The 27170-nt window shown below is 45.4% G+C and overlaps 1 protein-coding gene across 2 annotated transcripts in view; it reads right to left on the bottom strand.

Annotated features, from left to right (window-relative positions):
• The window catches only part of SETD7 (SET domain containing 7, histone lysine methyltransferase), a 179785-nt gene extending 154705 nt beyond the window's left edge, over window positions 1-25080 (bottom strand). For both annotated transcript variants that reach the window (XR_014978105.1, XM_085641359.1), the window contains exon 1: window positions 24714-25080. Coding sequence is in view for 1 of the 2 variants with exons in the window: in XM_085641359.1 (XP_085497485.1) it covers window positions 24714-24753 (40 nt within the window). In the remaining variant the exon portion in view is untranslated. The remainder of the gene's footprint in view (window positions 1-24713) is intronic.
• Window positions 25081-27170: the final 2090 nt, after the last annotated feature.

The raw sequence follows: 27170 nt of genomic DNA on the forward strand, positions 1-27170 counted from the left end.
CTCTCAGGCCTGGAACACTTTAGTGCAGCATATCTAGATGATATTGCTGTCTTCAGCTCCACCTGGGAGGATCACCTGATCCACCTGAGGAAAGTTTTGGAAGCCCTCAAAGAGGATGCCCAAAAAGGTTCAGTGGACCTTCAGCTGTCAGAAAGCTTTTGATGACCTAAAACAGGCTATGTGCTCTGCTCCAGTGCTCCAAAGCCCCAACTACTCCAAACAATTCATAGTTCAAACTGATGCTTCTGAGGTGGGGGTAGGTGCTATATTATCACAACTGAATGAAGAGGGCCAGGATCAACCAGTAGCTTTTATTAGCAGAAGGTTGACCCCCATAGAGAAACGTTGGTCAGCTATAGAGAGGGAGGCCTTTGCTGTGGTCTGGGCCTTGAAGAAGCTGAGGCCATACTTGTTTGGCACTCACTTCCTTGTTCAAACAGACCATAAGCCCCTCCTATGGCTAAAACAGATGAAGGGTGAAAACCTCAAACTACTCAGGTGGACCATTTCCCTACAGGGGATGGACTTTACAGTGGAACATAGACCTGGGAGCAACCATGCCAATGCAGATGGCCTCTCCAGATATTTCCACTTAGAACATGAAGACTCAACTGGTCAAGGTTAGTTTAATGTCCCTGCGTTTGGGGGGGGGGGTTATGTAGGAGAGTGGCATCGACTGCATAGTTGCCCCCAACATTTTGCTGATGTTTTGAATGTTTTATAACTCTAGCCAGGCTGTGGCCCTGCTATCCAGGACCCCAGCCTATCTGCTTCTTCTCTAAACTGATGTGAGTACCCTAGGTAGAACCCAATTGGATACTGAGGATACCCTGTCAGCCCTTGCAGATGGTACCCTAGGTACCCAGGGCATGGGTCCCTCAGAGGCCTACCAGGGCTGCAGCACTTATTGTGCCACCCTGGGACAGCCATACCAAATGACACCACCAGACCACTACTGTAGTCTGGGTAAGGTGGTGCTTGCACCCCCTTACAGGGATACAGGTACCCTGTATCCCACCTATGTACAACACATGTATTCTCATTAGTCACCCCTCAAGCAGGCCTTGGCAATCCCACAAGGCAGGGTGCTGGGATATGTGTGAGGGGGGACCCCTACCTGAGTAGGGCCCCTCTGCAACCCTCGTAAAACCATTGCTGGGTTGTTTGTAGTGTAGCCATAGCATATACTCGTAACCGCATTATAAGTATATCGCGATAGCGTGATAACTTGAGAATGGCTACACAGAACCATATCGTGTTTGGTGTCAAACATGTAGGAATCATACCCCCAGTCCAGTCATGGGCATGAGGACATGATTCCCCCCTGCTAGAGGGGCGATATGGGAAAAGCGGCAGAATTAAGACACCAATTTAAAAGTGCACACGTATCACAAAATGGATGCTACTCGCCACCCACACGACTCTGGCTGCCTGTTGCTGGGCAAAACCCCAGCCTCGGCAGCTGGACAATAGGGATCCTGTTGCAGGGAGGTGCCAGCATCTTCCCAGACAGACTATGTGGATTGTAACTGGGTGGGTGCACCATAGGATGCCTTTCAGAGTTGCACGTAGGCTGCTACAGCGCCTACATTCTGCATACACGGCCTGGAACCAGTTCAGGGGCATCCGGCCCCTCGCCCAGGCGAGAAACACACAAAGGGGAGAGGGTGTAGCCACCCTTTCCCACCTCAACTCCCATTGGTGGACACTGATCTGGACACTCCCCTAATCTTGTGGATAAAGGTGAATAACGTGTCCCCAGAGAATCAGATTAATTTTGGACTTCACAGACTTGACCTTCGACGAGCTGCTGCCCAGCTGACTGAAGAAATCTCCCTTGGGGTACAGGAGTTACCCCCCTGCTTGGCAGGCGCCTGAAACACTGCAAGTGACCTGGTTGGAACTTTGCTGCTACTTCGGACATTGACGACTCCTCTCAACCTTGAGGTGGGTTTCCTAGCATCCCAGAGGCCAGTGAGTGTGCCCAGCAAGTCTGAGCACCGTGGACCGCATGGGTGCCGAGATCCCCAATACCCCAGGACACCTGCCACCTCTTGCGTAGCACACGACCCTGACAAGTGGGGAAGTTGTGCTTTGGCCGAATTTTGAACCAACCTCTCAGCAGCACCTGTGCCAAAGGTCAGTGCTCTAGCTCACTCCGGTGGCCCATGGGCACCCTTTTACGCACTCCAAATTGCTGCCTTCCGCGGTCCCTTGTCTCTCAACTTGTGGGCCCTGGCAGAAGACAATCCTAACTTTTAAAAGTTCCCCTGGTTGTTCCAGGCCTGCTCTATAGTCTCCTTGAAGTAGACCTCTCTCAGACCTCGTGGGTCTGCACCAGTAGCTGATTTGTTTATCTTGCATGGGTTGCGGTTGCCAAGGCTTAGTGGATCCAATCCGGACACTAACACTGCAGCGACCCTCATCCTTTGTGGGACAGTCGCCCTCCAGAAGCTGGCCTTCCTTGAAGCCTCCCGGAGCCCGTGGCTGCAGATCCAAGCTACACCTTTTCCACTTGAAGCACCCGACATTGAAGGGCTCTTTTCCTTGAGCTCCCTGGTCACTGTGCCGTGACCCAGACTCTGTCCCCTCTACTTTCAGGTTCTTCTCTACAAGATCTACAACTTCATTCTTCACGGCATCATCGACGCTTTTGGCTAGCAGCAGTTTTGTACATTTTCCCATCGAAAATCAGCCCGCGACCCGACATCGAAAACGACCTATGCACCCGGCTTCCCTGGGGCAGGTAACAGTGGTACCTCGGTACTCCCGTGGTAGTGGGCTCCTCAAAAGCTTAACTCTAAGTTTTTAACTTTGAACTCCTGCTAGAAGTGTCTTTAATCTGTTTAAATCAAACCGCAACATTCTCCGTAGGCTTTAATAGAGATCCCGATAGCAACTATTTCCACTGCACGCGCCTCCCGTGGGTCCCCTTCCTCATAACCTGGGGTGGATTCTCAAGGGGCCAGCGATCCTAAATGCCCTAGGCATTGTCTGTAGAATTGTCGTGGTTCTTATACCACTTTTTTAATATATGGTTTGGTCCCCCCTGGGGCCCTGTGATTCCAGTGCTATTTATTGTATCTATAAATGCTTGTTTGAATTGTAACTTTGCCTCTAGCCTCATAAAGAGACTTGTGGGATTCTGTTTAGAATAAATACATATATTTTATATATATACCTGTGTGGACTACTCTTTCATTTGGTCATTCAAGAGGTTATCTATGGTAAAACAATAAGCTTAACACTCCTTCAAGACTTAGCCTGAAGGCTGCTCTCCACAGCTACCACTAGGATAGCTTTCTTTAAAGGTTGTCTTTTAAACCTATCACCTTAAGAGTCGAATTGAACTAGTGCAAGGTGGCCACTATAACTAGTGACCAGCATATGCCAGGCCAACTTCTCACACTTGAATACTTGTTTGCATAAGTGCAAAGATGGAATACAGTATCAAGCTTTCAAACAAACTGTAAATGTAAACATGTGCCACCATATAGCAACATATTTATTTATTGTTTTTAGAAAAAATGCTATTAAGGAAATAAAATGTTTAACTTCCATCCTTTTTTCCTCTGGCATGTTCTGAACCTTAAAAGACAATAGTTATCTTATAAAAGACTCATCTAGTCTGAACGCACTCCAGAAAATATTGCTCCTTCATCAGAAGCATTGGTCATAAATCAACCGCTTTGTAAAGAGGATATTACGTCTTCCCCTATCCGAATCATCTTTACAACATCATGTCCAGTTTGTCCTCTCACCTCAATGGTGTAGACTTTGATATTTTAATCTGTTCATATTGTATGGCAAATGCATGTCCGAAAGACGCTGGATGAATTGTGCCCTTTACCGGCTGCGGAAAGACTGACGCTGCTTGAACAAAGATTTGGGGAGGGGACTGGCTAACCTTACGGCCAAAATCCTGCCTTCAGCTTTCCTGCTACTTCTCCTTTCTTTGTGATACGTTGTCTAGTGTTTAGGTCGAGCCTAGCGCAATGCGCATGCACTGCTCTAGGAAAACGACCTCTTGGAATCACTCTGGATTTTCCACACGCTCGTGCGTGTTTTTTTTCTGCATTGTTTCAATTGGTCTTTGCGTGTGTCTTTCTAAAAAGACAGCACACAATTGGGCTAAGACAGATGCATTTCCCACCTTTCCCAGCAAAATGTATCCACCCATGGCCTACGGCTTGCGTTTACGAGCAGGGGCGCCATCTGTTTGGGGTCATGTCACCATCTGTTTTTAATTAGCGCGTTCGCCACGCTGCTGTGCTCACTCCCCCCGCTTCTCTCTGGCGCGATTCTTTTAAACCAACCCTCTCTTCACATGCCACATGCACACGCACAGCCCTGCCAATGCTCTGTTTGCAATGAGAAACTTGTGCATTCGCTGTCAGGCTAGGCCTATTGCTGTTGACTTGTAGAAGAAGGAAGGCAATCTTAACTTTAGGCAAGCACCCTATTAATCTTATGTTTGACCTCACAACTGCAGGTTCGAACCCCAACGTGTCTGCTTAACCTTTCATCCTACAAGAGGCCAACAAACTAATTAACATTCATTTGGTTGGCAATAAACATCTGTTAGTCGGCACCAAGTTGCAGCATACTCCAACCCTGCCTTCACTTGCACACTGGGATAACTCACTTTCGGCTCCTGATTTTCTCTACTGTGCTCGCTTTCTGATTTGGTACTGGCATTATATAATGCAATCTTAACTTTAAGGCAAGCACCCTATTAATCTTATGTTTCACCTCACAACCGCAGGTTCGAACCCCAGCGCGTCTGCTCAGCCTTTCCTCCTACTAGAGGCCGACAAACTAATTAACATTCATTTGGTTGGCAATAAACATCTGTTACTCTGCACCAAAATGTAGCATACTCCAGCCCGCTAGGCAATCAGCATTTTACCCTAACTGTTTTGGAGAAAAACCAAATATCTACAGCAGGTAGGCACTGCGTAACTCTACAGAGGGCATTTTTTCGCTCCCCCGCCTCAGAAATCTGCAAGCACTTCTCCTTTCATTCTTTTAGGTCTCGGCTAGCGATGGCTGCGCTTGCGCAGTCTCGCTCGCGAGATTTAATGACTTTAAGAAGAGGGGCTTGCACCCGCCCCCCTCCTCTGCTGTTCTCCATTGGCTGGCCTCTTAAATGCTGGCCAGCCACTGGAGAAGAGGTCCAGTCACTCCGATTATGCCCCGTCCTTTTCGGATCGGGGGGCGTGGTTTTTGCGAAAATTCTTAATCGTGCTGGCCGTCCCCTTTTTCCGACGGTGGGCGTGTTTTTTTTTTTTTGTTTTCCCTGTTTTCAAGCTCATTTTGTGTTGGTTGCTGTGAGGCGAAGGCTTCCCGGAGCTGTCTGGTAAGTGAGGTTTTTTTTAATTTATGTTTGTTATTGTTTTGTTGCTTTTTATCCTACTTTGTCTTTGTTTGTTTGTTACAGGGCTTCCCCGTTGCTTCCCTGGTTCCAACTTATTCGTCTTCTAAACTTTTTCCAAATGCGGGAATGTATGATCAGTGCGGACTTCCCCATCATCCCTGTTAGCTCCTCTTACTTTCAATGGTCCCTGTCCTCCCCTATTACCAATAGCATTTCAGTTTGTTAGACTCGCCGCCCGCTTTGGCCCGATTATTTGGCTTCATTCTGTGCTCCGTTCTCCCCGCCTTCCTTTTAGTATTGCTCCCAAAGACTCCTTCCTTACGTACTTGCTCCTCCCTTCCACTATTGTGCTTGGATGCACTCTATAGTCAACATTTCCTCCCATACCCGCCGACTCCTCCCCCTTGCTGCCTCCCTTGGGACCACCATCCAGTTAATATCCCTAAGTTGTTTATCCCTCCCCCTTCGGTTTGTGTGTCTAACCGCCGCCCCGGTTATTTTTCTTATGATTTATCTCACCCCCCCGCCTCCTTCCGTGACCCCTCCTTTGTGCTTCTTCGAATCAGGCGCCGCTGCGGGCAGCCCTATCTCTGCCGCCGGGGTCCTGGCAGCCCGTGCAGAGAGGCCCGGGAGAGCCCGTGCTACCGCCGCCGCTCAGACACACCACGGTGAGTGCGAAAGAGCGCGGGACGCTAAGGGGGAGCCCGGTGCTGGGAGGGAGAGTTACTAGTTCCCACTCCCTGTGGGCGAGAAGGCCCCGCCTTCCTTGAGGGAAGAGGGTATCAGGCATACCGGGACAGAGGCCCCAATGTACATATCGACACCACAAGGGGGGAGGGGGAGGTGGAGGTGGCGAGCAGTACTACCCTGCCATCATAGACAGAGGGGTGGACTGCAACACAGGACCGTAGGCCTGGGGCGGTGCACAATGAGGAGAAGGCGGCCGGATTATACGGCACGTCATCGTGGGAGCCCGGATTGGAGGAGGCTTTTTTAATATAGAAATATGCGTGTGTGGTTATGTGGATATTAGTTACATCACTGTCAGTGGCACAAGGGAAGGAAGGGAAAATCTGAAGTGTCATTCACTTCAATGCAGGACCCGCAATACCTGATCCTTCAAAGTTACACAAGTGCCTAGGATCCGGGGTGCTTCCGATATACTGTATAAATCACATGTTGCATACCTCTCTGCCTGGTCTGCTTACTTGATGGGAGATGTAGACTGAAGTCCAACTTTTGAAAGGCAGTGCAGATGTAGACTGAAATCCGACTTTTGAAAGGCAGTGGCTTTGTTGCTGCTCACAACCCACTGCAGTGATTTAAAATGTGTTTGTGCTTTGCGTGAAGTTGAGTATTTGTTTTGGGAATTCTTGTGATCCCGATTTATTTGTTGATCTGACTCGTCGAGTTCAGCAGTGTCCTCCTTCCTATTCCGACACGTCTATCGTCTTCACCTATTCAGGTCCGGTCAACATTCCCGATTTGCCCATGAGCAGAGATGCTTGTGTGACCAATTCAACAATTGCAAGTGCCTGGAACGTTAGTCCTACCACAGTTAGTTACTGTAGCTTAGTTAAGCACTCATATGGTTAGTATGGCTTACGATGTAAGCTTTTTTAGCCTGCAATTATCCAGGACCTTTTAATTCTACAAATATGAAATATATTATATGCTTATTTTCTTTCGTTCTGCCCCATTGGTCTGTTATTGTGTCATTCACATTTCTTCTGCCCACTACAGCATACAGCACGGCGCAATGCGCCAGCCCACTAAAGCCATTGGATAACTTCAGTGTAAGGGACCGCACTCCTCCCTTTTGCAAGGAGCAAATCGGACACAAAGTACTGGCGACTACCATGACAATGTGTGCTTTTTGAGACCAACAAAATATTTTTACAGTTAGCCAATATTTTTTTTCATTGATGAGGGCACTGCAGCTTTAACAATGCCTTTTTATTTTATTAAGTGTGTTCAGCCCGTTGGAATAAGTCACTTTTGTCTATTTATTTTTGTAAATCATCAAGGATTGGAACATGCTTTAGTTTGCTTTCAGCCTTGGTGTAGTGTGACTCGCCTGCAAAAGATCATCATTTAAAGTAACCACGTTTTTGTTACTGAGATAGAACAGTATTTGGATCATTAAAACAGATTTTTCTTTTGTAATTCTTTATACTCATGGTACTGCCACTAGCCACTGCCTTTATTCCTCAAGTCCTTTAAAGTAAAGCAACCTATTATTGGCCACTTTGTTGTTCCTTTTTTTGCATTTTGATTTGAATAAAACATGTTATCATACATAATATTTATGGCATGTACAGTGGGCGATCGATGTGTGCCCACACACATATATTAACTGATGGGCATTGAGCTATCAACGGTGCTTCATTAGTAAAACAAGAAGTGCCAGGGCTCTCGCCAGGAGGCCACTGCAGCTGGCACCACACACTGCCCCTCCCATCGCTGCCAATGACGATACTAACACAACTCCTAATTGTCTCACTCCTACATATGTAACAATTCAGACAATTCCAGGACCCCTAACCTAAAAACATGACCTGGGAGGCAGGTATTAACATTTTAATGTATATTGAATCAACAAATACCTGCTGTGCTCATCTTTAAATTAGACAGATACCGGCACCAGGTGGCAGACTGCCACAAGTGCGTACAATTAAGTGACGGTGCCGAGCACTGGGAACCACAGGTTTAATGTAGGCACTGTCTGCAGGTTCGCTCTCATCACCTCAAGTTTGCATGTGGGCCTAAGTGTAAAGAGCTGATTGGTATAATTTATTGTGTTGATAAAACAAACTCCCGAAGTAGGAGCATTTTTTGTTATTGAAACAAAAAACAAGTGACCCCTGATATGCAGGGTATCCGCTCCCTATCCTGTGCACGTGGGCTTTGTATATTTTCCTAGTCCATGTCCTCCATGCCTGACATATTGGACATGAGCATGAAAAGTCAGTGAGGTTCGCCTGCCCTCAAAAGTGCAGGGAAACGATTGCTTTGGCGTATGACCCACAAGGTCAGAGGTTTACACTGGTAGATCCAGTGGAGGTACGACTTGTGCAAAAATGCCACCCACAACTCTTGGAGCCTTTCCCTTTCCGATGCATAATACAGTTTTTTAGAAATGCTCGCTGCCCTAATTTCTGACTCAAATGACATTTCTTTGCTTAATAATATGGCAAATAGGTTGCCCACTGTGGTATTGAAGAAACACATTGTCTTTAAACATGGTGGTATATTTGTCTTTGCATAACAATTAATTTGCACTCTTTTTACGGGAGACTTTTCCTTATAAAGTACATTTTTTGCGCTTGATAAATGTAACCCCTTTTGTGGTGGTTGTTTTGGTTCTGCTTGCCACAGAGGACGCAGTGCTTTAGTGCACTCTAAATATTTGCGCGTTTCCGCCTTTATCACGTTGTCTGCGAGTGCCCAAGGCAAACTTGAAATTGTTTAGCTACAAGCTTCCCCATTTAGTAACGCGTTTCTAAGGTCAGGGTTTCTGCCGTTCTGTATTACAGATTTGCGGTATACACTACTTAAAAAGTAGGAAAATTGTACACCCTTCTTCCACTAGTCAATAACAATAAACAAAATGGAGCAAAAAAATATTCGTATTGTGGGAGTGAAAAACATTAAATATGTTTGTGCATCTAAATGGGATATAAACAGTAAGTCTCTCCATGGTAGGGCCTAATAAGACAATTAAGAAGATGACATTTGTTTATTACTTTTTGTTGCTTAATTCTACCTTTTGGTACTTTCTAAAAACTGTATTTAGAATTTATGAGCCTACAACGGCAAATCCAGATTGCTACTTCGATTGAGAAAGAATGAAAGACTCCAGCGAGTAAAGAGCGAGATAGTTAATCCTTTCTTGTAACGCATGCACACGAAATGGGTGAACTGCACAGATGTAGCCAGCAACCAAAATGGGCCTGCAATGTATGAGAATACAAAGGCATGTTGGCAACATACGTTAATAAAATAATTTTATATATATTTAGGGCTTAATGGATGCACTATGCTAGTTTGAAAAAACAATCCTCCATTTAAGTAGTTAACCTTTACTTCAGTGGTACAGTCCTCTATTTGTGAAATTAGGTGGCTGCAGATGTTGGAAGGAGCGCCAACAGTGTGGACAGGCCAGGAGGCAAAAGCAGAAAACTCATAAAGAGACACGTAAATGCTGGTCAGGTAACATGCTGAGTGAAGCATAGCATTGTAGTTCACATGTTTTAAGCTACCCTTAATTGCTTAAGCCATGAAAAGCACACTCTTGAGAGAGATTAAGCTATTGACATTGTAAATAACAATGCCGTTTCTTTAAATGTTTTAGAAACAAAAACATAAACAAAAATAATGTCATGAGCAATGCCAATAGCTCTAACTTTAACAATGCCGAGACCATTGCATTGTAAATGCTTGTTTGTTTTTTGCATTATGTAGCGCGAATGAAGGTATCAAAGCACTTTACATAAGAAATACTTCCATTACAGAAATCTGTCCGGTGGGTGATAATGTGCTGCATGGCTAAACATTTATAAGGTCCCAAAGGGACACCCCCATAATATATATATTTTCTGGTAAATAGTTGGGTACAGGTGCTTTCAGTCAGGTTTAGCGAGGAGTCTGTCGGATTTCACCAGGACTTTTTACATAAATGCATACACACTCTCTCCCTGTTTTTGTTTTTAAAGTTCTCAAAAATGTTGGTTATTTTACAAAATATTAGCACCCCTAAAAACTCACTCTTCTCTTCCTTTTTACTACCCATTAAGACCCTCTCAAGCACGCTGCTTGTGGCACAATGTAGTTTTGCATTATATAGTTGGGAAATCTGAAGCTCACACCCCCCCCCAATCTTACTGACCAAGCTACGCCCCTGTTCACCTCCCTTTGATTGCAGCAGCGAGTTGCATCAAGGCAGTTGACTAACCGCAGCCTTGGTCATGGGCTAACAGCACACGCGCCTCGGTGCCTACAGGTGCACTGATACTGCCGCCCAACTTGGGGACCCTGGATGCACAAAACATCTGCTCAGGTGAAAGACATAACCATTGGTAATTTGTGCTGCACCGGGCTATAAGCTCATAGGACCCGGTGAGTCTTCCAATGTGTTTAACATGCACTGCCGCAATCGCTGCCCCGGTAGGAGTGCTACATATGAAGGGAATGCCCCTCCACTCTGGACCACTTTAAGATGTCCAAATCAACTCAAGGTGACAAACTATCACATATACTCTAAACAGTTTCCAAGGTTTCTCCTAACCTGCAACTGTGCCTGTTGAAGAGATTATTGCATCAACTTCACACGGCTGGGATCAGCTAGCCCATATCACAGCCACCTCTACATCACATTAATATTGCTGGCTGTCCTGGGAACCGCAGTAGAAAAAGGAACCATTGCCAAAGACTGCCGAAAATTGGTGGGTGGCCACTCATTTTAATCCCTACCTATGCCCTTGGGTGCACATACCTATTGCCACCCATGTACTGGATTTCACATCACCTTTCTCATAAGAGACAATGCCATATACCCCACGCTCATTCCATATTAGATCTTTCTACCCTGCTAACTAAGCATGACAGTACCGATGCTCTGTACCCCTGCCTACCTTCTATCACAAAAGTGGAGGGCAACCCTCACCCACATTAGCTGCACCCATGTCCTCCTACAAGCCTGCATCGCAAATGCTTTTCTATGATGAAATTTCAGGTTCCCACTATCAGGACAATAGTGGGAACAACCATCGACCCAGAGAACAGCTCTCACTCCCACAATCATACTTGACACACTAGTTTTGGAACTCTCCGACAATGGCTCTGCTGTATGAAAAATGGGCTCAAAACTAGCATGATGTATCAATGAAGGTGTCATCCGAGCAAATGTAAAGGAGGTCCTTCCATGCCTGACTCAATGACACTAATAAGAGACTTGCAGATTTGAGGGCGAATGTTGATCAACTCCCAAACCAAGGATGCGAGATGTGAGCAATGAAGTGCAAAATCATGTACGTAGAGGACTGTTTCAGTTGAAATAATATCAGATTTTATAGCATACCTGAGCCCTATGCCCAAGCTCCTGGAAAATTAATTTGTAGATCCGCTGGAATTCTAGAGGGCCCATCAGATCCACATAAGACGTTGTTCTAACCTTAACAGACCCCGTCCAATCGTAGCTCGTGTCCTGCATCACCAGCATGCAGTTTGTGATGCAAATGGCAAAGAAAAAGCATGCCAATAGGTTGGACATCCTCCTAATCCATGTTTCTGCAGGTTACTCCCAGATGAATATCTTTAGGAGATGTTTCCTCACACTCCGCCCATGCCTATAACAATGGGACTTTAGGTATGGGCTCCTGGAGCATACCACAATGGTCATCACTGTCAATGAGTGATCATCAGACTACACTGACCCAGAGGGCCTTGAAAAATTCTTAGGTGCCATGACACAACCTCTATGAAATTATCATCATCATAAATGTGCTCAGAATTAGACAGTACCCCGCACTCGCCAGAGGACCACCAAAAGACACTTAAAGACAATGGCAACCTAGAGACGGTAGGGTGACAATGCTTCAACAAAGGTAGTCGACACCCTACATGAATGTGTTTATTAGTTTTACAATCATCGTCTCATCTGGTAGCACCTCACACCATCAATGGGCCCTCTCGCCTCTTCTCTTTCTCCCTCGCTCCTGCAACTCCCTTGACACTGAGGTTCTCACTCAAATAATAATGCCAGTCATTGTTTGTCCTCCTAAGCCGAGCATGTTGACTACTCTGAACGTCCAAGTAGGGCTAGTTTCCTAGCACCTAAAATGGTGTTACATTACCTCAACATGAAACACCCCAATGTTGCTCTGATCGATTGTGCTCATTTGTCAGCGGCAGAGTCAGCTAAGTTGAAGACGGAATACGTCGGCGCAGTGAGCACAGGCAGTTACTACTGCCTCTAGACTTGACTCTTGAGAATGTGGAGTATCGATGCCGATGAGGAAATTTCTCCCTCAAAGAGTCCTCCACAGCTGCAGACTGTAGATATGTCTTTCTCAAGCTGCAAACCCTAGACCCGGTGCAGACTGTAAGCTCAAACCACACACAATACACCTTTTCTCCCAACTGTTGACACTCTTTACCGAAACTGACTCCACACGAACCACAAAATGTGAAGACTGGAACCTAGTACTTGACCTGCGCCTTGGCAAGACAGGACCAATTGATAGGTGCAGCAACAATGACAGGGCCATAGCGAAAGATGTTATTGTGATTCTTGGTCTGCCGGGCAATTTTGAATCTGCACCACCCGACTGAACAGGACTAGACCATTACATCATAGGCACATAATCTATGCTACCATATCATCTATTTTCTAATACAACCCTTACACCTCCCCGAAGTATCAGCATGTAAAATCTTTGAAGGAGGTATAAAGGGTCATTCCCTGGTGCATCTAGAATTTCATATGGCCCCCTCTACACTATGGCGCTGCTGGTTAATTGGTCCAAATTTCCTAGTGACAAAGAGATCTTAAAGTCTCAGATCAATATACGTAGGACTGACAATGCAGGTTCAGTTTGAGCAGCACAATTTGTGTGTGCAGCCAGGAAAGCATGCTGCTAAGGTCAAATTATAAAAGATTTGGCAATTTCTAGAATACATAACTAAGTTGAATAAGAAAGGCTAGAACTATCCATTAGAGCCCTCATCACACAACGTCTAGCTAGTCCATCTCTGAATTAATGCTACCACCTTATAAAGGAACCTTCTCTTTATCTCCGAAATAGAGTGGGCACTAATGAAGCTCAAATGGCACCACTACAAGAGAAGTGGGCAGATTATTAGCACACCAAATACATCAAAGGGAACTGCGGTTAGTGACTGCTGCTATATGAGGCCATAAGGGCTCTCCGTTGACCCATTCAATGGCGATTTCAGAGGCCTTCACAACCTTCTATAAATCATTATACCATTCAGACCAAAATGTCACAACACTAAGTGAAGAAGAACTCCTTGGTTACCTATGGCTCCTCACACAATCTACTTGGAAGGGAGAAACCTATTGGAAAGAGAAATAACCAAAGAGGAAATTACTCAGGCCACAGCAGCCCTCCCAACTTGCAAATCCCTGGGAACAGAGGGATTTCCCAGTGAATTCCTTAAGACTGTCAAGGAACAACTAGTACCAATGCTGCATGAAGTTGCCAAGGATACCAAGCCAACTGGTGTTCTAGGACACATCTCAAACACAACAATAAACTTGATACCAATAGGGGATAAGGACTACCTGCTTAAGTAGCAGCGCTCTATTTAATACCCGTATCAAGATATTGACTAACTTATTGGCCATTAGACTGTGCAAGGGGATACCTTCTCTCATACATAATTCACAGGCGCAGTTTCTATCAGGCTTCACTCATAATAACCTATGCAGCAGGGTATATCTCCTATAGTCGACACGTGACAGTCTAGTGAAAACACATGTAATCTTGCTTGACTTTTAGAAAGATGTTTCACGAGTTGAATGGGGCTAACTCTTTCGGACTAGAGAGAGATCAGTGCTGGGTCATGATTTCTTAATAAAGTCAAATGGGTGTACTCTGATGAGACTGCTTTCTCTAAGAACCATTTACCATTCATTGTGGGACGAGACAGGGATGCCCACTCTCTCCACTCCTCTTCCTTCTGGCTCTCGAGCCCCTGTTGGCTGCCATAAATATGGAAACAACACACAGATGGTGCAAGAGATCGGGGACCGACACAACATATGGTCAGATGAAGTCCATCCTATACTCTGATATGCTACTGACAGTTAGCAACCCTGAGGCACCACTCCATGCCTCAGTGTCGATATTAGAAACCTTCTCTGCCCCATTTTTTTTTTTAGCAGAGTTTTATATAGCGCGAACTTGACCCGAATCCAATCAGGTATCAGAGCGCTTAACATAGCACCAGTTACGTTACATGAGGACACACATTTTTTTTTTTTGGTTTTTTTTTGGGCACGGGGAGGTTAAGTGAATCGCCCAGAATCACAGGAGGGTTGGCGTTGTTACCGAGACTCAATCCCAGTTCCCCCAGGTCTGAGGTCGAGCGCCCTAACCGTTAGGCCAACTCCTCTCCCCATATGGTTACAAAATCGACTAGGGGAAGTGTGAAGCACTGCATATGTCACGGGTCACCACCAGAGCCTGACTCGGCCAGTAAGCTATGCTATGAGTAACCTAGGGTCTTAAATACTAAGGAAGCAATCTCAACATGGGGTTTGCTTATACAACATAGTTTGCTGGACTCACCGTAAGCTCTCCATGGAATCCAGGTGGTGAAGCTGATGACTGCTCCCTGTTACAATTCTATCCTCGGCATGCTCCTCCTCTTGAAACATCTTTATATCAAAGCCCGCGTTGATAACAACATTAAGGCCTTTGTATAGGGTAGAACTTACCCCAGAATTAGGCTATGCACTCACGTGTACATGCCACGGCCAATGGCCTACATATGCCTCACATGCACACCTAGCACTTAGCGCACATTCTGTCACAGCTGGTTCACTACCTGCCTCACGCGGTGCCGCCTCCCCTTTCGGTACTATTGGAAGAAACCGATATAAACAGAGACCAGGGCCTTTCTCTGCTTCATGTATACACATCTCTGCTCATGACACTCAGCTCCCTGTGCTACCCTTGCCACCTGGAAGCCAGCACATAAGAGAACTGGTGTAGTTCCACTCATACACTCCTGAGCATCCCTCTGGAATAATGCAGGCATGCGAACAGGGAATACTGGAATACACTGGGAATGTTGGGAATATTCACTTAGACCAACTTAAAGCCAGAGACAAATACGAACTCTTTAATGTACTGAGCGCTTAATTCGCCCTACTGGGGTCCTCCCAGGGGCAACATCGCCAACTGTCTCACAGCCTTCACTGGCCGACCAGTGACCCTGACAGTTTCACATATTTTACAGTATGTCAGGCTCTGGGGGTCATGTGTGGGGGTGTAGTGTCAACGTTATTCAATGTTGTTATTGCCCGTTGTTTTTTCCAAACATACCCTAGACTTCCTGACAGACTAAGATAATAGAGCCTGTAATGAAGCAGACTGGTCATCATAACTGGAAACCCATGATAAACACATCAGAAAGGCTTAAATGAAACTCCTATAATTAAAATATTACACACCTGGTACTGAACCCCTATTAACTGCACTGTGCACATAGGATACCCAACTCCAATTGCTGGTGCTATAACACGGTACATGTCCTATTGCACTGGTCTTTACTCTACCACTGGAGAAGGCCCACAATGTCTAAATGGCACACAGAAATGACACACGTTGCAGCCTGGAACACGTAGTTAGTTTATAAACTCTACAATCAACTGGACATGTTTTATGACATAGAGGGAAATCACCTGACCATGACACTCCACCCTCACTTTAGTGTGCCTGACTTTCATTCCCAAATCCTCAGCATACATATTGGCTTCCAATGCTGAACCTTACCACTCCTTTCTCCCATCTACCATTGCCCTGCTTCAAACACAGGGCACTGCACAATTGCGTCTACACTGTTTCTCCCTATCGGGAGCCTGAGAACGCACAATACAGAGAGGTTACTGGAAAATCCCCGATCACACCATACAAATGCATGGGCACCTACCAGTGTGCTGACAGTGGTTACGATGCATTATTATTTCCACTCTAATACCCCAAAGGGGATTACTTTCCGAGGGGTGTCAATTGGCCAATTCATAAAAATGTTAACATTTTTTAAAAGCACAATTTTATTACAAAACATGATTCTGTTTGATAAACAATATTAAATAAGAAATAAGTGAATTTATACAGATTTTTTTAAAAACATGACACAAGAAGAAAGATTTTTCTAACTATCCAACTCGTGTTTCGTTGAATTTCTTTCTTTCACTACCTCAGGGCTAAATTTGATACCTTATAAGACTTAGATCTGCAAATTTTAATGCTGTTTAATATTATTTCTTTCTTGTGACTCAACACCTAGGTTCTCTCAAACAGCATACTTTAATTGTATCAACGCTCATTGCAGAGTTCGAAATCCTGCCATGTGGCCACCCTGGCATAAATGGAAAGCATAATTTTAAACAGTGTTTTCTTGGGTCATGGTTTAAAAAAAATCTGTATAAATTCACTTATTTTTTATTTAAAATTGTGTATCAAACAGAATCCTATTTTGTACTAAGAATTATGTTTTTTAAGAAATGTTAAAAAGTTGCAAATTGGTAATTTGACTCCCCTCAAAAAATAATCCCCCTTTGGGATGTTACAGTGGAAATAAGCTGTCAAGTTGGCTTGTGCTTGCTTGAGGAAGCACAGCCAATATGGTTTTGAGTTGCAGCAGGGCCACGGGTGTGCATTCAGTGCACTCCTTTGAGCTTCCCCAAAAATCCCCAATTTGGAAGATAGTGGCTACAAAGTGATAATGCTATCCTTGCACCATAGTCCCCCACCCCGAGAGAAATTGCGACAAATACCAGTGGCGCTCCACATCACGGACAATGTTACTTCTTTGGCCACCAACTTACCTTGTGACACCACATACACTTACGGAAGAAATCCCACACCTGAATAGCGACAGCCACTCCTTCCGAATAACGGCATCCAAACCTTAACCCCTGCTCACGCTTGCACCTGCTCCCATTGTCGCTAAGATACAGTAGGTACCCTGGGCATCCATTTTGTTTTTCTAGTCCTTTCTCCCCTCTTAAAATATACTTAATTCACCGGCAATGCCCCTTCCTCACCCTACTCACACCCCTAGGGCCTTGTCGCTATTCGATAAGAACTCTCCCACAAACGCAACACTCCCTATGAATGATGTTGAGAGTTGCTGTTGATTTCCCAGTTAGAATCAATGCTCACTCACCTATATTGTGGCCTGCTCGATGTTTCGAAGCATGACCCAATTATGTACTGTCGTGTTTACGCATGTGGCTGTACTTTTTCTAATGTAATCAGGCATGATGCCATGGACTGACGCTTTCATGATGGTGCTGCTCAAAGGGAAGACTGTTTTAGTCTTTGCATGTCTAGAATTAAAAAATAACGAATTGTTGCAAAAACAGTGTGCCCTCTGATGGCTTGTAGGGACTATTTTCATGTAACCGTAGTATGAGAGTACATCCTCCCTTATCCTCATGTACTAAATGAAGTGTTTGGGGCGCAGCGTATCAAAAGACTGAGGGGCGTATTAAAGGAGAAGTCACGCAGGGCAGCAAGTCACCTCGCTTCGCTGCATTGTGTGACAAAGGAAGGGGAGGAATGCACCTTATTTAAGGCAATACGGCAAATTTCTGTCCTTTCCCCTGCACTGGCGCCCTTTTGGCAGCCTTGCATGAATGCAGGCACTCTTGCACCAAGGTGCACGGGTGCCTATGTGGATGCAGGATTGTTTTTGTGCAGTCAGGGGCACCTTTCTGCACAAAAACAATCCTGGGAGGCATATTCCTCTCTCTGTGTGTGCTGCAGAATGCAGCACACATAGAAAGGGGAAGAAACTAGTAGACATAGAGATATTCTCCTTGTTACGCTTCCCCTGGGAAGTTGTAAGATTTTGGCACATTCCCACTTTTACAAGTGCTTGGAAATTTGGGAAGACGTAAACAACCATGGGAGTTGTGTGGGAACACCCATGCAACGCCCATGAAATGCCTTTCCAGGACACAGTAACGCAGCAGTTTTGAGCTGCGTTGTGTTACTCCTGATTTTTAGAGCCACTCGGAGCCAAGCAAAGTGGCTTTGCAGGTTTCAAAAATCTGTCTTATGGTTTACATTGCTTTAGCACCACGTTGTGTGGTGCAGGAGAGCGACGCAAATGGCCTCATGAATAGGCCCCTGGGGCCTTACCGCCTCCAAAGGCCTTCCTTTCCAACCTCGACTGCCCGTCCACATTCCCAAAGACTGGGCATACGCACTGAATATGTGTCCGCTGTTACCTCTCTTGGCCTGAATGAAAAGCATAAACAACACATATTTCAGCCTCAGTAGGCGCAATCCGCAGTTTACATTATTAAAAAAAAACTCTTTTCCCCAAGACCCACAGTACACTGATTAAGAACTCTAACCCTCCAGTTTCATGTTCCACGTCGTGGCACATTGGCACATAGCTTGCTACGGTGCCCTGTGCAATGTGTCCAGTGTGCATTCCTTCCTTCACACACTCTCAAGAAGGGACAGGTGGTTGAAAACTGAGCACGCGAATCTGAGTCCACGAATAGCGTCATTTGACTGCAATCTCCTGCAGCCAACTGTGCACACCACAAACAGAAACCTTGGGGTAGTCGGTTTACAAAAAAATAGCTCACCGCACCGACCATGTTTGCCTCGAGGAGCAGTCCTGGAGGGAGAGAGCAGCGCAGAAACATATTTACTGAACAGGGGCGTTTCCTGCTCACTTCCTCTTGAGGCTGCCTATCTCCACTCACACATCTTTACAGCACACTACAAATGTGTGTGCATGCTCTCTTGCATAGGTTTTGTACTGGAAGGGCATGCGTTCTGCCCAAAACCCTATGCCTTGTCATTTTTCAAGCTTTTCACCCGTTGGATTTGCTATACGTGCAGTCCACGTGCAATGTGTGAGATGTAAGGCTAAAACTAAAAGATTTCTCCTACTTTGAACCTGCCTCGAGGAAGAATTATGTTTTGATGCAAAACCCAGTCTAACAATTTTAGTAGGCAGGGCTTTGCACCCAAAATAGTGGGTGATGTCATTGGAATGCACAAGCAACACCCATGGAACGCCCCTTTGATACAAAGTAGCACAAAGTTGTATAGAGCGATAGTTGTGCTACAAAAAGGATACTTTTCATGCACAAACATTTTTCTCGCTGGAAAGTAAATACCATATCCAGTCTTTGAGTCCCTTTGTGACAGTGCAACGAGTTGATAAATGTGGCCGTTCGTTTTTCACTTCAACTTTAAATTTTGTTCTGTATTCTGCAAACCTGCCAACTTTTGAAACCTTTTCATGTGTGAGGAGGGGCGGGGTTTAGTGCCAAGGACAGCCGGATGCACTATTAAATTCACTGCCTCCAAGCCACCGCCAAGCCACCGCCAACCCCGCCCCCGACACTTTTCCTGCCCTGCCAACACCAAAAACAAAGCGGCTGCTGCCAATGTCCTGAGGGGGTTTCACACCTCGTAATGGCCATCGGCTGTGCCGAACCTCAAAACAATTAGTTGGAAGCCTGCTTTCTGCAGGGGTTTCCAGCTACCTGTGTGCACACCGTGTGATATTGGCTCCTCAGCAGAAGACCATGTGAAGGAAGTCGATATCGTGTGACACGCGGTGACGCCCTGTGAGTTGGAAGATCTGACACTGGTGCATTCTGCCTTTGCGGGAACACATCTTGGATTTTGTCTTTACTGAGGAAGACATTTTGGCCACACATAAATGCGCATGTACTTGTCTGTCTGAGTTGCATTGAAATGTGAATGTGAAAACAGCTTGACCCAAATAAGAGACAATGTACATCAAATGGTCTCAGTACTAGAGAAACAGAGATTCCACACACACATATCCAGCAGCACACCTTCTACAATGGAATTAAGAGCATAGAGCTTTGCCCACAGAATACGCTTTGTTGTTTGACTGGTTTCTTAAAATATAACATTTAAAAATAATAAAGAAAGTAAAAAGACAATATTTTTTTAATGTAAAAAATCCTCTTAATATCTCCAGGGTTTGAGCACTGTGTAAAACAATTTGGGGGGAAAAGTTACACATGTGATGGCCTTTTGTAATGAGACCCTCCCAATTGTATTTTTCCTAACTATCTGAAAATGCCTTAAAGTAGTTGGTGAGTTATCCAAGATGTCCAACGAGCTAGTGTTCGTGAACAAATTAAGGCAGCATAGGGAGAACAGATTGACTTTCGAGGAGCATTCTTTTCTCTTTTGAATGTTCTTGCCAACTCACAATTTGATCTCCAGAAAAATGAAACATTCGAAAAAAAGACATTATTGTAAAAACTGCTGCTCTCATAAATTGCAGGAAAACAGAACCCATATTAGTCTAATATTAGGTGTTGTCTTCTAGTTCATCAACACAAGTCACCCTCGATGTTCTTTCTTTTTACAGTGCTTAATTTGTAACAATCATAAGGGCCAGGGGCCAAACCAGCCAAAAATGTTTTTAGAAGGTTGCCACTGTGGCAACGGCTGCCCCTTTTGTTCTGTCCCTTTATATCACATAGTTCTGCAGTCGGCCCTATTGCTAGGTGCAGCTCTCCTTTGATACAAACTGGATTTGTGTAGCGCCTTACAAATACCAACACACATGTTATAAAATGTGCCATTAGTTTCACATATATACTGTTCCACATACATGCAGAGATAAATTTATTTTGCACTGCTCCATGTATGGAGTGAGTTAACAGCGCAGCTGTTGCCAGACAATTATGTGAACATCACTAGAGAGGGGCATTGACTCTGCCCACATGTTGGGAGCAAGGTGTTTATGTTTTGATTTGGCAGAAGTTGTGCGCTTCCAAAAACAAGTGCTCGCCTTCCACACAGCTGGATCATTTTCGTTTATCTGGCTGCCTAAGCTTGAACTTTCAGGAGCTCCCACAAATCATTGGAATGCTATTAAAGTGTCATAGATAAATAGCTCATGTATGTTGTTTTTCTCTGGCAGCAGTACAGATGGAAGGAGGGCAGTCATTAACCTACATGGATTTTTAAGTCTGGCTTGACGGTGCAACTGTCACCTGTCCTTTTAACCTACACGAATATTATTCTGTCATTCTTTTCTTCCAAACAAATATATATATATACGTATAAAGCCAGACCTGTTGGCATTGCCAATGAGTGTTTTATTTTACAGTCTGTTTTTGTAGTCTAATATTTTTAATTGACAAGTAAACTCCAAATACAAGCATGCCATGAAATAAGAACAGGTTGATAGGATACTTGCCTGCCATGGGTCAACTTGAGAGCTTCTATTTGTTTTTCTGGTGTTCTAAATCTAAATGTGCCCCTGTCCTCCTAATGTCAGCTGCTCCCACATGACTGAATAGTTTAGCGTGCTGAAAGTATAATGCTGGCCTGGCCCACCTTGGCTCAAGTTGCCTAATTGTGGGGATGCCAGTGTCTCACCCTGCTTGGGGATTTGGCAGGGCCTAGTCAAAACCTTGCGTGCCACTGATAACACTGCTCCCTTATTGTGGTAGATGTAAAATTCTTGAAATTAAAATGTATGTTTGTCTCTCACTAGTAATGCTGCTTAGCAACAGCCATAGTTTGATGCAACATACACTACTACCTGGCCACTGCTCAAGTAGTACAATCATGACTGCAACCAGCTCAAATAAGTCCTGTTTCTTTCAAATAAATCCTACGGTAGGGCCCTGGCAAACACCTGCTCAAATTAAGCCCTGGATATGTGTGCATATAGTTGTGACTAGAATGTCTTTAACTACTGACTTTTTTAAATTCAGTTCTAGGGTCAACACAGCAGACCAAATTAACTACATTCAAAAGGAAGTCAAGACTATGTAAACCTAGGGTCACTGGCTTTATAAGCAGATCCACACGGAGATGAGCTCCCTCCCTTCAGAAAAAAAACTTCAAAGCTGCCTTTACTGAGTTCTCTGTGCACACTCCTACAACTTAAGTAGCACTTGGAGTACATTCAGTTTACAGTTAAAATATACATGACTATTTATCATTCAATTAGACAGACTGTGTTGTAGAAACATACCTCACAATACTAAATGGTGTATGTTTAGGCTAATCCACGTATATGGGGTTGACTGTAAAACTGGCTTGCTTCCAATCGCTTAGGCAAATAGATGGTGAAATTCAGAGTGAGAAGTACATGTTCGGCAAAGCAGGATAGAGGGGTGCATACTATTCAGATTTCAGGGTCAAATTACAAATTTCAGGATGTATGCCTGGTGATTACATAAAGCAGCTTGTACAGATACATGTTTCATTAAAGGTATAAATTGGGAGACAATTTGTCCAGACAGGTTGTTTCAGAGGCGAACTGCGCATCATACAGTGTAGAGGGGATGAACAGAAAGAAGGATGTGTGCTCCCCTACTACTATTCTTTATAGTGGTTTGCTCCTGTGCGTTTAGTGAAGCTGGCCACATTATTCCATGCTTCTATGTAGAGGAATATATACAGGGGTTACTTACAGTACGCAGCAATCCAGCAGAGCCACTTACGAGCACATGTGGAATGAAATCAGCTACCACAGAGAGAGACAACAGGAAGCAAAGGGCAGACAGACAGGGAGTCTGCCATCTTATTCTCTTCAGCAGGAAACTAGATGAAATAAAGGAACTAAAAATGTCAAAGGGATGGCATTGGACCTTGCCTTGTACCTGTGCTACCACCTCGTGAACACAGAATGCAGCTAAACCATGCCACGCAAGGTTCTGAAGCTTCTGCCCTCAGGCATTTCTGGGTCTGTGCCCTGGGGAACGAGAGTATTTCAGTAATATAGTGTCAGCTTTACAATAAGCAGTTATTTATATACTGCTTGGATATGGACGCACAGTGCACTGCAAACCTGAATGGGAGTAAGGCTATTAGCAAATATAAATTGTGGCTTTGTGCAGGACGCAGACACCGGCCATCAAATCTTTACATACTCGTGGTCCAACATACAAATGTGAAAATAATCCTGAAAATAAGCTCTTGCGTTTAGTATGTAATGTAATAGTTCACATGCCCAGGATGCCAACCTGGCCCATTACAGTGGTACCTGAAACTGTGAAGCAGCAAGGTCCAGAAGCAGGTGGAATTCCCTCAAAGCACCCCATCTCTGCTGTCTTGCTTCTTCATGCCCAGCCATATGTGTGTTGGAATACTAAAGTGACTACCCTTTATAATACCTTTTCTATAAAAGACATGCCTCTGAAAAGGGTAATGTGGTCTCAGTCTGGGAGGCACCGGAAGTGAGGGCTACTCCATAGCTCTCAAGTTACCCTTGTCCGGTGGGCAGTCGTGTGCACCTCTACAATAGGCATCCGGGTCAGTCCAACCAAATACATGTAAAGTGCAAGCTGAAACTGCGTTTTTACGCAACAGGACCAAGAACACACAGAAAGGCAAAAGGCAAGTTGCTAGCGGCCGTGGTTCTGACCCCCTCCGCCTTTTTCTGTTCTAAGGTCACAACCCTGTGTTTCTCCATCGATACTGAGCATGTCTTGCCACGTGCTGAGAAGGGCGCATGCCTCGAGACCGTCAAGGGTGAAGCAGCCGCTTTACAAATCCTGACTGACTGATTGTTGCTCGTGCCCACTACGACTACCTGCCATTTCCTGATCCTTGCCCGTTGGAAAAAAAAAATCCAGAAATGCCTATAAACTCTCGCTGTGAGCTCTAAGGTCAGCCAGTAAAACTATGGGATTTTGTCAATAATAAAGTAGCAACATATATTTGGAGGCAAACGGGCACAGGAATTGAGAAGGACCTACGAGGAAATGTGAGAGTCACTTGAATGTGTCAGATTGTTAAGTGTGTCTGTCAGAAAGTTACGAGTGTCTGTCAGATGGGTTGCGGTATTTTTCCTGGCAGGACAGAACGCTCTGTCGCACCGTGAGACTGCATGCGCCGCGGGCACGACGCGTTGCACTTGGCATCTCTTTATAGCTGCAAAGCTGCCAATTGTGACAAAAGATTTTTTTTTTTAAACTAACAGTGAAGCGACGCCAGGCCTGTCTGAGAGACAGACTGGTTACTCAGCCCCCTCCCCCGCGATAGACTTGTCGCTCTGGTGTTTGTGTAGTTGGACTGCTCGGAGACTGGCAGGGGGGCAGCTAGGAGTGTGGCATTGCACTGTAACTGCATTTCTGCAGCACAGCGGGGCAGCAGCGGGAGTGTTAATTACAGAGAAGGAGGGGCAGCTGAGGGCAGAGAAGCAGCCTGGCAGGAGCTGGGAATAAGGGGCAGTGCACGGGCAGTGCACACACATCACCAATGCCATACATGGACCTGGCCGGGCAGCTGCGGGGGCAGACATGCCATAACACGGTTCTCTGTATAGTAGGTTCCGTGCACGAGCAAGACAGTGCACGGGAAGCAACAGGGTAGGAGAGGCAGGGTCAGAGTGGGTCGCCTGACAGGGGCAAGGCTGCTGCAGCTCTGGGAAGAATAGGGAAATCACGCAAGCACTGAAGAGAGGGACACGCGCAGCTTATCCTCAGCCTGGCCTACAGCACGCGCGCAGGGCAGCAGCAGACCCCTCGCTGCCTTCTATGGGGCTGTCAGTGCGGCCGCAGCTGTTGCATGAGAGGCTTCGGCGCGCGCCCCTTCTCTGGTACCTTCCACCGTCTCCTCCACCGTCTCCTCGTCGCTGTCCATGGCGGCCGGCTCCCTCGCGCTGTGGTCAGGGGAGTCGCGCGAGCGAACAACTCTCTCTTCTTCTCTTTCTGTCTTCTTCTGTCAGTTCCTGTCTCGTCTCCCAGCCCGGGGGTGCGAAGGGGGAGGAGAGCTGCTATTCGCGCTCTGGCTGAGTGCCTTCCGCGCTGTCTCCCTCTGGGGCGTTGCGCCCTTAATTCCCCTCCTCTGTTGTTTATTGTTACAGTTGTCTCTCTGTCAGTGCTTCTCTCCCTGTCTCACTCTCTCCCGGCGCTGCTGCTGGACTGTAATGTCTCCTCTTTGTCACGGAGCAGCTGATGCACTGACATCATCCCGCACGGCTGCCCGTGTTCTTTCGCTTATGCAATTCCAGTCCCCCAAAGACTGACAGCTCTATGCCGCCTCCCAGGAGCCAAAAATATAGAGCACAGCTACACCGGCCCACCCTCTTAGCTAATATTAGTGCAGCAAGTGCAGTGGCACCAGGGCCTAAAGCCCTGAGTGGCCCGTTAAACCCTGATAATTGCAGTGTTTCCACAATAGCAGTAAAAGGGACCAGTTTCCTTGTTTGCACCATGACCCATGGCACCCTTGCTAAGCTAAAGGGCACAGAGCAGGAAAAGTTAGAAAAGGAACACAATAGAAGACGGGTGTGATTCTCCAGTGGGCATGACATGTCTATCGAAATCCTGTCACGGTCCTGGCTGACTATGTAGTTGCCTCTACTGAGGCATCACAAAGTGATGACAAAGTAGTGTTTGTAGGTGGTAGAGGTGATGTTAAGTTTTAAACAATCATCAGTCCTATAAATGGACAAGTACTGTGCAATTCTTTCATTTGAAAGGCACAGGGCCTCTATTTCTCACCACTGGTGCAATACAGTGTCAAACATTCACCCCAGTACAATGATCTGGGCCGAAATCCATAGTTATTTGCTCTCCATGCCATTCCAGTTTTAAACCCAGCCATATGCAAATTAGTCTTGACCCTGCTCTCCATGGGAACAGTCCAGCCCGAACTGTCAGGCCACGACCTCCCTGGATCGGAAGCAAGCATCCTGTGACCAGTTTCGGGGTATCACCCCTCATCAGCCAGGCTAGCTTGACTCCAGATGCATGGAGAGCACAGGGCCTACATTAAATGTCACTAGTGGACTGCAGCACATATTATGGCATTCACTACAGTGGCGGTGTAAAATATGGCTGCAGGCCTACCATTATAACTTGATTTTGACAGCATAAACACTGCAATACAACCTGTTAAAATAAACCAGTCTGACAGGCTAAAACTTCCCTTTTAAATATTAATATATCACTCCTATATAGGCCTTGGACCCCACAAGGCAGAATGAATGGTATTTAAAAGTAGGACATGTAGAACTTTAAAGTCAACATGTCCTTACAGTGACTAGCACTAAGAAGCTGTTTTTCACTTTGTCAGGCGTCACTGTCCTATGTAGAAATCCAGAGTACAGATAAGAAATCCTAATGCTCCATCTGGGGACTGGGACTACCTAGAAAATAATTAAACAACTATTTGTAATGGTTATTCAAAATTTAATGCAGTGGTGAAGTCGGATTTCTAGTAAATATTAAAGAAAAGTAATCTTTAGAAAAATATATTTTCTCTGCCTGAAATTCAGGGAGGTTGAACTTGCATTTGCTCTCCCACGTCTACCAGCCAGTAAGTAGTATTTGAATAGGTGTCAAAGAGGTGTGAAATGCCTCTCAAGAGCAAACAACAGGCTGACCTAAATGGGACAGAATGAACTAGACAGCATATGCATGGTGGGGCGGTGAGCATCCTTTTTGACATTACAGTGTCAAAACCTGCTTGAAAATCAAATCCTGCTTGAGAGGTTTATTGGGTTTACATACAATGCGTAGGGGACATTTGAAAAGAAGGGAAAAGGGTGCCAAAGCAGTTCTTGTGCATCCACTATCTGGTTGATGAAGAACCTGCTTTGTACCAGTAGACGTCTGTCTACCAGACTTCTCTCTCTGGATTTATTGGGCATATACTGACTGTGCCAAACTGTATTTTAGTGTTGCACGTGTAAGGACATTTGGGTTACCATAGAACTCATCACTACACGCACTCCCAGCTCTCAGAGCCCAAGTCGAGAGTGGCAGAAGACTTTCTCCAGTTTGAAAATGTCCAAAGTGGGTAGGGTTTGCCCCTGGAACCTTTACCCCATTTGTTATGGAGTGTCCATGAGTCATTCCCACCCTTTAATTTGTGCCAGGTATAAATGTGACATGTCCAGGCACCCACTTCAGTATACTCCTGGACCTGAGGAACAAGAGACCGGTACTGAACCTGTTGTTGATCATCTGAGAAGGACTGGACTTGCTCTCTCGTACCAAGGACAAAAAGTGGGACTTAAAGGACTAAAGTCAGATGGTAAAATCTTTGACCAG

This window comes from Triturus cristatus, chromosome 2_2, assembly GCF_964204655.1.
Source record: "Triturus cristatus chromosome 2_2, aTriCri1.1, whole genome shotgun sequence".
NCBI lineage: Eukaryota > Metazoa > Chordata > Amphibia > Caudata > Salamandridae > Triturus > Triturus cristatus.